General features: G+C 44.0%; 2 protein-coding genes across 2 annotated transcripts; both read left to right on the forward strand.

Annotated features, from left to right (window-relative positions):
• Positions 1-439: 439 nt before the first annotated feature.
• Positions 440-1644, forward strand: LOC137971738 (uncharacterized). The gene is made up of 2 exons (XM_068818515.1): positions 440-572; positions 1535-1644. Exons 1-2 carry the CDS (start codon positions 440-442, stop codon positions 1642-1644), a joined length of 243 nt encoding a protein of 80 aa, XP_068674616.1.
• A 975-nt stretch (positions 1645-2619) lies between these two features.
• Positions 2620-3836, forward strand: LOC137971739 (uncharacterized). The gene is made up of 2 exons (XM_068818516.1): positions 2620-2742; positions 3648-3836. The coding sequence occupies exons 1-2, from the start codon at positions 2620-2622 to the stop codon at positions 3834-3836; spliced, it is 312 nt and encodes a 103-aa protein (XP_068674617.1).
• The last annotated feature ends 8664 nt before the right edge of the window (positions 3837-12500 follow it).

The raw sequence follows: 12500 nt of genomic DNA on the forward strand, positions 1-12500 counted from the left end.
CATGGCCCTCCACAGCTATACATGGCCCTCCACAGCTATACATGGCCCTACGTAGTTATACATAGCCCTCCAAAGCTATACATAGCCCTCCACAGCTATATATGGCCCTCCAGAGCTATACATGGCCCTCCATAGCTATACATTGCCCTCCACAGCTATACATATCCCTCCACAGCTGTACATGGCTCTCCACAGCTATACATGGCCCTCCACAGTTGTACATGGCCCTCCATAGCTATGCATGGCCCTCCACAGCTATCCATGGCCTCCGAGCCATACATGGTCCTCCACAGCTATGCATGGACCTCCACAGCTATACATAGCCCTACACAGTTATATATAGCCCTCCACAGCTATACATGGCTCTCCACAGCTATGCATAACCATACACAGTTATACATAGCCCTACACAGCTATACATGGCCCTCCACAGCTATACATGGCCCTCCACAGCTATACATGGTTGTCCACAGCTATACATAGCCCTCCACAGTTATATATAGCCCTCCACAGCTATACATGGCTCTCCACAGCAATGCAGAGCCCCACCAAGTTATACATAGCGCTACATAGTTATACATAGCCCTCCACGGCTATATATACCTCTCCAGAGCTATACATGGTTCTCCACAGCTATACATAGCCCTACACAGTTAAATATAGCCCTACACAGTTATACATGGCCCTCCACAGCTATACATAGCCCTCCACAGCTATACATGGCCCTCCACAGCTATACATGGCCCTCCACAGCTATACATAGCCCTCCACAGCTATACATGGCTCTCCACAGCTAAACATGGCCCTCCACAGTTGTACATGGCCCTCCATAGCTATATATGGCCCCCCACAGCTATACATAGCCTTCCGAGCTATACATGGTCCTCCACAGCTATACATAGCCCTACACAGTTATACATAGCCCTCCACAGCTATACATAGCCCTACACAGTTATATATAGCCCTCCACAGCTATACATAGCTCTCCACAGCTATGCATAGCCATACACAGTTATACATAGCCCTACACAGTTATACCTGGCCCTCCACAGCTATACATGGCCCTCCACAGCTATACATGGTTCTCCACAGCTATACATAGCCCTCAACAGATAAAAAACATAGCCCTACACAGTTATACAGGGCCCTCCACAGCTATACATAGCCCCCCACAGCTATACATGGCTCTCCACAGCTATACATGGCCCTCCACAGCTAAACATAGCACTCGACAGCTATACATGACTCTCCACAGCTATACATGGCCCTCCACAGTTGTACATGGCCCTCCATAGCTATACATGGCCCTCCACAGCTTTACATGGCCCTCCGAGCTATACATGGTCCTCCACAGCTATGCATGGACTTCCACAGCCATACATAGCCCTACACAGTTATATATAGCCCTCCACAGCTATACATGGCTCTCCACAGCTATGCAGAGCCATAAACAGTTATACATAGCCCTACACAGTTACACATGGCCCTCCACAGCTATACATAGCCCTCCACAGCTATACATGGCATTCCACAGCTATACATAGCTCTACACAGTTAAACATAGCCCTACACAGTTATACATGGCTCTCTACAGCTATACATAGCCCTCCACAGCTATACGTGGCCCTCCACAGCTATACATGACCCTCCACAGCTATACATGGCCCTCCACAGCTATACATAGCCCTCCACAGCTATACATGGCCCTCCACAGCTATACATAGCCCTCCACAGCTATACGTGGCCCTCCACAGCTATACATAGCCCTCCACAGCTATACGTGGCCCTCCACAGCTATACATGGTCCTCCACAGCTATGCATGGACCTCCACAGCTATACATAGCCCTACACTGTTATATATAGCCCTCCACAGCTATACATGGCTTACCACAGCTATGCATAGCCATACACAGTTATACATAGCCCTACACAGCTATAGATGGCCCTCCACAGCTATACTTGGCCCTCCACAGCTATACATGGTTCTCCACAGCTATACATAGCCCTCCACACTTATATATAGCCCTCCACAGCTATAAATGGCTCTCCACAGATATGCAGAGCCCTACGCTGTGATACATAACCTTACACTGTTATACATGGCCCTCCACAGCTATACATGGTCCTCCACAGCTATACATGGCTCGCCACAGCTATACATAGCCCTGCACAGCTATGCATGGCTCTCCACAGCTATACGTTGCGCTGCACAGCTATACATGGGTCTTGACAGCTATACATAGCCCTCCACAGCTATACATGGCTCTCCACAGCTCTACATAGCCCTACACAGTTATACATAGCCCTCCACAGCTATACATAGCCCTCCACAGCTATACATGGTTCTCCACAGCTATACATACCTCTACACAGTTAAACATAGCCCTGCACGGTTATACATGGCCCTCCACATTTATACATAGCCCTCCACAGGTTTACGTGGCCCTCCATAGTTATACATTGCCCTCGACAACTTTACATGACCCTCCATAGCTATACATAGCCCTCCACAGCTATACATGGCTCTCCACAGCTATAAATGGCCCTCCACAGTTGTACATGGCGCGCAGTAGCTATACATGGCCCTCCACAGCTATACATGGCCCTCAGAGCTAGACATGGTTCTCCACAGCTATGCATGGACCTCCACAGCTATACATAGCCCTACACAGTTATCTATAGCCCTCCACAGCTATACATGGCTCTCCACATCTATGCATAGCCCTCCACAGTTATATATAGCCCTCCACAGCTATATATGGCTCTCCACAGCTATGCATAGCCCTACACAGTTAAACATAGAACTACACAGTTATACAAGGCCCTCCACAGCTATACATAGCCCTCCACAGCTATACATGGCTCTCCACAGCTGTACATAGCCCTACAAAGTTATACATAGCCCTACACAGTTATACATAGCCCTCCACAGCTATAAAAAGCCCTTCACAGCTGTACATGGTTCTCCACAGTTATAAATAGCCCTGAACACATATAAACATAGCCCTACACAGTTATACATGGCCCTCCACAGCTATACATGGCCCTCCACAGCTATACATGGTTCTCCACAGCTATACATAGCCCTCCACAGTTATATATAGCCCTCCACAGCTATATATGGCTCTCCTCAGCTATGCATAGCCCTACACAGTTAAACATAGCACTACACAGTTATACAAGGCCCTCCACAGCTATACATAGCCCTCCACAGCTATACATGGCTCTCCACAGCTGTACATAGCCCTACAAAGTTATACATAGCCCTACACAGTTAAACATAGCCCTCCACAGCTATAAAAAGCCCTTCACAGCTATACATGGTTCTCCACAGTTATAAATAGCCCTGAACACATATAAACATAGCCCTACACAGTTATACATGGCCCTCCATAGCTATACATGGCTCTCCAGAGCTATACATGGCTCTCTACAGCTATACATAGCCCTGCACAGCTATGCATGGCTCTCCACAGCTATACGTTGCACTTCACAGCTATACATGGGTCTCGACAGCTATAAATAGCCCTCAACAGCTATACATGGCTCTCCACAGCTCTACATGGCCCTCCACAGCTATACATGGCTCTCCACAGCTATACATAGCCCTACAAAGTTATACATAGCCCTAAACAGTTATACATAGCCCTCCACGGCTATACATAGCCCTACACAGTTGTCTATAGCCCTCCACAGCTATACATGGCTCTCCTCAGCTATGCATAGCCATACACAGTTATACATAGCCCTACACAGTTATACATGGCCCTCCACAGCTATACATAGATCTTCACAGCCATGCATAGCCCTTCACAGCTATATAGACTACGAGTAATCCTTCTTTCGCTTTGTCCCTCTAGCGAGACGCGAACGAAACCCGCGAGAAAATAAAAAGGCCGCACGAGATCCTAGATGCGAAAAGCGTGCTTAAAACTTTAAGGTAAAAGGCTGCTAGAATTTTGAATCTAAAAGTTTTTGATTTGTTTAATCATCGTCATCACTCTGATGATCAAACAGATAGAGAACGTTTAGACTCATCATTTTAACAGCTTTTTACCTATGAGCATACTAGAATACTGCTAGCATGATCTCCTTGGCTTGATGTGCATGGTCATGTATACCTGTATAGGGTTATGTATGGCCATGTATACCTGTGTAGGATTATGTATGGCCATGTATGTATACGTGAGTTGGGTTATGTATGGCCGTGTATACCTGTGTAGGGTTATGTATTGCCATGTAGACCTGTGTAGGGTTATGTATGGTCATGTAGACCTGTGCAGGCCATGTATAGTGAATCAGTAAACGTATCTACGTCTAAGAATATTTTTCATACATGAAGCCGCTACCGGCGAAAATTTGCGATATTAAGGTGGCTTACTAAGCTGGCTTACTACAGTTTTCGTAATGAAAAAGATCGAGATTTTGATGAGAAATTAAAGCAACACGATGTCTCTTCTGAAGTGTTAAGGCGCTGTCACACTGCAACTTGTTTCGCAATGTTTTCACAGTGTGACATACCCTGTAACGGCCAAAACATTGTGAGACACGTTGTACGAAACATTTCACAGTGTAACAGCGCCTCTAGTCACTGCAATTGATGTAAAATGTAATTTTACCTAACAAATAAATGCTAATCAGGGGGAAATGCTAAATATAGTGACCGAGCTCCTGCATGGAGGGGGAACTACTAGCCGTACAACGCAACCTTCATTAAAATTTCAGGATTTCCTTAGCGAAAAAAAAACAGAAAAAAAATAGTTAAATCTGCCAGGCAGATTTTATGCAAATGTAAAAACGTCGATTTTCGTTTATTATGATAACTGAAAACTGTCTGATAGATCTTTTTTAAAAAAATGTTGACAGTTTCGTCTTCATATTGTTTACTAATTCCCAAAATTTTAACACTGGTAGTACGGCTAGGGGGGAACTCCCATATAAAAAGGGGAGGGATGCTGTGTAAATGTACACTTTTATATGTCTTCGCGCGCAACCCTAAAGGAGACCTTCACGGCTACATATGATTGCGTTTTGCCCAGAACACCCTAAAGTGAGACCAAAATCCCAAATTTACACCCCTAAGCGAGACGACGAGCACCCCTCCCCTTTTTGTATGGGAGTTCCCCCAGGCTAGGAGCTCGGTCACTATATTTAGCATTTCCTCTGATTTGCATTTATTTGTGAGGTAAAATTAGATTTTACATCAATTGCAGTGACTAACACTTCAGAAGAGACATCGTGCTACTTTAATTTCACATATTTCAAAATCTTGATCTTCTTCTTAGGAAAACTGTAGTAAGCCACCTTAATATCGCAAATTTTCGCAGGTTGCGGCTTCATGTTTGACACATATTCTTAGACGTCTTACACCGCTGGCTGGAGGTGACTAAAGACGCCTAGCATGTTAATAATTTGTAATTTGCTGTGAGTGATCTTCTCGTGATCAAGCAAACAATTTTAACAAGCATTTTGTCTTCATTGCATCATTTGTCGACAATAATCAATCTCTTAATCCCGACCTATCACGCATTAAAAACTTTGTGAACGTTAGGAAACCATCTACCACTAACCACTTCTTGATGTCAATTCGTTAGGTAAATTGATTAATCGCTCCCTACTAACGTTGCCACGGGTCCCAATGGAATAAGCGTGTCATTACTTAAGCTCATCTCTCCGGCTATTCTTAAAAGTCTTAGCAAAGTTCTAAATTGTAGCATTCAGTCTGGTATCTGCCCTTCTGCTCTTAAACTAGCACGTGTAACACCGGTTCACAAGTCTGGAGTAGCTTTTAATCCAAACAATTTTCGTCCGATCTCCGTTCTTCAATCAGTCTAAGCTACTTGAAAGACACATATGCACCCAGTTAATGCTGTATCTCCCGTCATATAATCTTATTGTCTCAACGCAATCTGGATTTCGACCTCATCACTCAACTGAGTATATATTGATTAAAATGACCGATGACTGGCTTGCGGCAATGGATCAAGGCTTTTACACTGGTACGATTTTCTTAGATCTACGTACGGCTTTTGATGTAGTTAATCATGACTTCTTAATAGCCAAACTACAGACGTATGGTTGCTCTTCTTCAACACTACTTTGGTTCAGAAGCTATCTATCGGACCGCGGTCAATGCTTAAATCTCGGAGGTGCTGTATCTGATACCGAAGTATTGCGTTGTGGTGTTTCACACGGCTCAATTTTAGGCCCTGTCTTTTTGTTAACGAATTACCCCTTTCTTAGAAAAATAGTAATGACTTATTTGCGTTACTGTTCGTTACCGGTCGCCGGTAACGCAAATCCTTGGCAAAAGTGACCAAAGGTTTGACAATTGGGAAATCAAAGCTATTTTTTGCTATCCCTACAGCTACCTTAGTTATCCCTTATCCCTATAATTATCTAGTCAGTTATCCCTTATCCCTAAAATCCCTTACAGGGCCTCACTACTGCCATCTCGTACTCATCGATGGTTTCCTCAAGTGTTGGCACAAGCGGCCTACTTCCTTGGATTATGAGAAACCTTCCGAGTAACTCCCGTTCTTCGCGTATTTTGATGACTTTGTCTCCGACACGAATTTGAGTTTTCTTCATCCAGTTTGAGAAGGTCTTCAGTTTCAGCTTTTTCATAGCGTCCCATAAGGAGTTCTTAGAAGATGGCAACAGTCTGTCTTCAACGAATTCTTCAAACCACTTTTGGCCTTTTCCGAGTGCGTAGCACAAGATATCTTCCTTTGCCTTTTCTGGCACAAGAGCTGACGACAGCACACTATTCGAATTCAAGGGAGACTCAACTGTAAATGGGTTGCCTTCGCAGTGCAGCTCTATAGACTGGCGGAGTTACATGGCGTTTCCTCGCGTTCTTACAGCAACATCAGCGGAGAGCTGATAGTGCTCTGTCCGCTCAAAAATCTTGGATACTTTGGGACAGCTGTTGAGATACTGCTTTACCATACGGGCGAGCTGCGGTGACGTGATAAGAAGGCGGTCAAAGAGGCTTCGTCTTGACTTAACCCGACCATACCTCCGTGACGCTTTAATACTTTGATCTCCTGCTCTAGGGTCTGATCTGTGAACAACTTCGTGAACGCGCAATCTCTGACTTTGCTACAACAAAATCTCCGAACTTCAATGCTTCCCATAGCGTCCTCATACTCGAGTGCGTTCATCTGCGCTAGGTGGACTGGCATTGTGCGCTAAGAAATACTTTATGAGGCATTCCAACGCTGCCAGGTAACCTTCCCAGTCCCCAGAGTGGCAAGCATGAATGAGCTGTAACAGATTGTCCACTTGCTTGAGGTTCTCTATCATAAATCACGCAAGTTCCTTGAGTCCTTGTTCTTCACGCTCTTGTGGTTTGATTTTTTCAGAATCTCTGGAATGCGCTCGTGGGGGGCCTCTCTAAAGGACGCGCACTGTGCGCGAGGTATATCCTCATTTGCTGGAAGGGTGGTCAACAGATGGTCAAATCTCATCGCCAAGAGTGCCAGGCTGGTTGTTAACTGGTGCTCGAGGCCACGCTTGTACGCCTTGCCGCTATGTATCCCACGAAGATCTGCAGAAGAGTAAATTCCACTTTCAATGGCACATGTATCAATGCCACCTCCGTCAAGAATCTTTCCAAGGGCGTGTAGTTCAGCAAAGGCGGTGTGTAAAACGCCAGCTCGCAGAATCCAGTTGCGGTTGCCTACTGACTGCTGAATCTGAAGGGCACGGTTGTACAGATCTGAGTCAAGAGTAATGACAGTCCTCCTCTCTGGTCCAACGACGAAAGCAGAAATCCTCTTGTTAGTTTCAAGACGGTATAGAAAGTAGTATAATCTGTCGGCGAAGTCCTGAACAACGGTGCAATCACCTCTGAGTGTGTCAGCTTGTCGACCTGATTTTCAGGGGAGTGTGATAAGAGAAGCGATTTGGTACCGGCCCACGTTATAAGGACCTCCTTCTTCACCGTCTTCTTTCTTGTTCGTGTTCGTTCTTTCACCACAAGAATTGGCTCATCGGAATCTTGGACATTTTCCGATTCAAATTCACGTTAGTTTTGGTTTTCATCGCTTTCTTGCTGTTCTTGGTTTGCAGTCGGGATAGCATCTAGGCTCTCATCACTGATGTCTTCAGTAGCAAGGTAGTTTACAAGCGCCCATGTGTGTGTGTACTCATGCGATATTAGCTCCGTTCGGTTTCCGAGCTTTTAGGTCTGAAATCGCATTAGTTTGGGCTTGATGACTAGCTGTTCTCAGTATTTCACTTCAAAGCCAACTTCCGTCGATGAGTCTGGTGCCTTTGGTGGGAGGGCTCGTGGTTGATTGACTGCCTCGCCATCTTCCGCAGGCTTGTTCAAAACAATCACCGTGTCGTGGAATGTATTCTGTCCTGTTGGAGTGTTTTCTACGAGGTTGATATTGTGGACAGGTAAACCAGATATTTACATCCCGCTTAACAAAACCAGGAAGGCAAAACCCTCCCGTTGCAACGATTCGCTGAAAAACACTCTGCTCGACGCGCTTTTCGATGTCAAGGATGCATTTGTAGTCACTTCCCATGTACAAGTCCGATAGGGTATTGACGAGATTCTTGTCGCACACTCTTGAGTGAATAGCGAGGGGCAGACCGACTGAGAGGGGCGTTTTACGCGGTCTGTTTGAATCCTTCGTTTGCCCAGGTTGATGTTTGACTTGACGATCAGTTCTCGTGTTTTGGACAACAAACTGATACACTTCGTCAACCATTTTGTTGACTTCTTTATAGCACATCCCCGAAACATCCCCGCGTGCGAGCCAAAGAGCAGATGTGTGAGAAAAAACTGAAGTAAGGGCGGATTCGGAAAATCTTCAAAGCTTCCAGTGAAGGACCACTTCCGTTGCTGCATAATTTCTCTCCGCAACATCCGGGCCATGGTTTCTAAATGCTCTGATCGTATCCCTATTATCCATGGCCATTTGAGCTGACAGTACAACGACAGGCTAACTAACCGCTGCTGGCAGTACAACTTTGTCAGGCTCACTTTTGCGCGACGACTTAACAAACTGCAGATTTGGAAGTCGCTCACTTAAAAGTTGTTTTAAGTACTTTCGGTAGTTTCCTGACTCGGTTATTTCCATCGCCACGTAATATCGCCACGTAGGTGTCATTTACACCTCAGCCATATTCAAGCTGGCACTGTCGTCCGCTAGTGTGTTCTGAACTGCCAGAACTAATTCTTCATCACACGCCGAGCGAACAACTTGTTTTACAGAAGCACTTTCACAATCAGCGCTGAAGGTTCGCGGAGCGTAACGCAAACAGTTCCTGTTATAGTGTTTTTCAAGTGCCGAGGCGTCCCCGGCATCTACAAGCTCTGATACGCAAGTTCTAACCTGGTCGTCTTGCGTATTTTTCTTTATTTCCAGTAACGTTGTTCCCACTTGATCTGAAAAAACGCGGTGTAAATCTTTTACAGTTTCAACCGGACAAAAACTACAAGACTTGAACAGGCACACCTGCGACTTAGGAAGCGGTTTCGCCCTTTTAGGCCGCAAAGAGGTTGATGAGGTAGAAGAACGACCAGGGCCTCGCGGGAGAACGGGTGGGGAGTCGTCTGGCAAGGCCCGCTTTGCACCTCTCAATCGCTCGATCATGTCCCTGTTAACAATTGGTTTGCGGCACTCACTGTGGCAGTACACAGATTACGTTCAACTTCACTCAGGCTTGCTAAGCGGTCTGTAACTGACTTGATGTCAGTCTAGATCTATTCCAAGGACAGTCATTCTTTGCAGGACTCGTACCGATTCTCAATCATTTCAGTGTTCCTTACGATACTCTTATTAGGGGCAGCACCCTCGTGGCAGATAATACACACCAAATCAGACATGACTACTTCGTTACTACTTGACTTTGAAATAACATCAGATTTCTTTTTTCCTCTCCGATGCTAAACAGCAATAAATCAAAATAAAGAATTTTTGTATCTGTACGCTTTTGTGCTGCTCAAGCTGACGAGTTTCTTTTCGGGGCTCGAAATTGCGAAAATATCCTTAGAGTTTGGAGTTTTACGGCTGTTTTTTATAGATGTCGAACACTTCGAGTTAAAACATGCGGCATTTGATTTAGACGTCGCATTTCACATGTGCCAAATCGTGCTCTTTGCTCACTTTACACACTACAGCGCGACAAGGAGCGGTTTTTACATCGCGCAGGTGTTAATAGCTGGAGATAATAGATATGCAAATAACAATAGACTCATGAATCAGTACTGTTGAACTGTGGAAACGAGTCGATATTCTTCAACATCAATGAGAGTCTTGAATAGCGTGCTAATGTTAGGTTGAGTGTAGAGTCATTTTCGGTCGCCAAATTGAAAAAGGGAAGAAAACTTTACATTGCGATGAGCCAAAGATTGTGAAACTCATAATCGATGCATTCGTGACGTGCTTCACGTGAGCATCTCAAAGCACGCACATTTTCGAAACATTGTAAAAGAACACATATTTTGTCGCGTGTTGCATTTCCATTCAAAAACTTTAAAAAGTCACGTCTTAAATCGTTCCTTCAGACTTAAAGAAATAATCAGAGAACAACAACGTTTCAAAATTTCCTCAACATTATTATCAAATACAAATATTTAATGTCACGATCCTATAAGTACTTCGTAAAAATATATCAATAACACGCATCAACAGCTGGACAACAAGTCAATCTGCGTGTGAGCTTGTGCGCTTCTCGAACTAGGCGATCGAATCCCATCTCCATTCAAAAGATTTTTGTCGCGATGGGATTAAATTTGCTGGATTCTTGTGAGTAGCACTGATGGTTGGAGGGTATGCCACATATCCGTAATATCGCGTGAAGTGAACAAGTCAATGTTTTCATTTTTTCAGACAAAACATTACTAGTATTTCCCCACATTTCCATTTGTTTTCGAAAACAAACTGTTTAACTAAATGTTTCTGTTTGGTTGTCTGACAGTTGACTTAGAAAAATCATAAGACATTCAAGTTACATGATTGGAAACACACGACTGCTCCGTGTACCAAATTCAAGGAGAGTTCATTAAAAGTTAGAGAAAAGGGACGTGACTGGGAGGAGTTTACTTATCGATAACCGGGCATTAAGGGTGTTTCCATTTTCTATCTCCATAAACAAACTATTTGCCCTCAAATCACCCAGAGCCAGAACATGATAGACATGAGCCACAAGTCACACATTCCCCAATGAGGAAGTATTCCCTTTTTACTAGTTACTCACAAGGACCTTGTTCCAACTTGAGGTGATCGCAAAAACCAATTTCCTATATTTTTAGCTGTCAAGGTATCTTTTGATCGTTAAGGCTCACGATTTATGACAATAGCTTCAAAAAATAACCTGCCACCCGAGAACGAATTGGCCTATTTCGACATTCGTTCCTGTCCCAAGGAGGGCAGACAGCGAGAGACCCTGGGAACAAAGGAAATGGGTATTTCCCAAACACCCACGTGACTAGGGACTATTCTACAAGTGCTGATATGATTTCTTAATTGCCTTTATAGGGAAGATATCTGTTTACAAACATTGCTGTTGTTATTCAAATACGCCAACCACAGGAACAAAAGACCCTTTGTTTCGACAGCCAATGAGGCTCTAGTTGGCACGTTAATGACAATAGGTGACGTCAACGATATTTTCCCTATTTTTTTATTTCATTTTAATTCAGCAGTTTGTAGATTAGCGGCAATAACTTGCTAAGGAAATATTCGTGCAGGAGTCAAGAGTAGTACATTAGAATGATCCAGAGGTAAACATAGGTCGGCCCCACTGGCAAGTTCATCCACCCGTCCAGAGCGAGCGAGGAGACATTCTCCAGGGCACGGGAAGACGGAGATTGGCCTGGCAACAGACTGGGGAGCGCAAAGTCAGCCATAACGGGGCGGGATAAGAGGTGTCTCCGAGGAGGCTGCTTTCAGGCCAGGCAGGTAAATATTGAAAAAGTACTAATACAAATGTTAAATAAACAACTACATGAATAAAAATAAAAATAATTTATTATGATACAGTCCTAAGTATACATGAATCCAGTGTCACTCTCCCAAATAAAGCAGAGTAGAATCCGATTGATGCCAATTATAGATCTCCCCCTAAAGATATTCAATAGGAAAACCAGCATATCAACCAAGGCTCTCAAAAGATAAGTGAAATTCTCAGAAGCAAGAACATGTCAATGAGTGTATAAAAGTGAAAAAGTTGCTGAAATTTTTTTTTCTGGTTTGGTAAAAATAAAGAGATTTAAATAAGGGTGTCTAAATAAAACTCATGCTTTCTTTCTCTTCACATCGACCTAGGCTCTTAAAGATAAGAAGACCTTACAAGTATGACTTTGTTTTGTGACTGGACTGAGAGAGGTTTGGTCAAATTAACATTTGACAAAAAAGATCTTGCTCTAGTGAACTATTGCTATTTGTATGATAAATATGTAAATGCATTAATTTATACTAGTTCAGGTAAACTGTACATACATCCACTTGGGAGTAAATGTGGAAAACACTCTCAA

The sequence above is a fragment of the Montipora foliosa genome, chromosome 9, assembly GCF_036669935.1.
Source record: "Montipora foliosa isolate CH-2021 chromosome 9, ASM3666993v2, whole genome shotgun sequence".
Classification (NCBI taxonomy): domain Eukaryota; kingdom Metazoa; phylum Cnidaria; class Anthozoa; order Scleractinia; family Acroporidae; genus Montipora; species Montipora foliosa.

What these genes read in the sequence shown, in the direction of transcription:
- LOC137971738 (XM_068818515.1), top strand. Translation starts at nt 440, where the DNA reads ATGGCCCTCCACAGCTATACATGGTTGTCCACAGCTATACATAGCCCT. An exon ending in GTTATACATAGCGCTACATA is followed by an intron (nt 573 to 1,534) that starts GTTATACATAGC and finishes GGCATTCCACAG; the next exon opens with CTATACATAGCTCTACACAG.
- LOC137971739 (XM_068818516.1), top strand. Translation starts at nt 2,620, where the DNA reads ATGGTTCTCCACAGCTATGCATGGACCTCCACAGCTATACATAGCCCT. An exon ending in GCCCTCCACAGTTATATATA is followed by an intron (nt 2,743 to 3,647) that starts GCCCTCCACAGC and finishes AGTTATACATAG; the next exon opens with CCCTCCACGGCTATACATAG.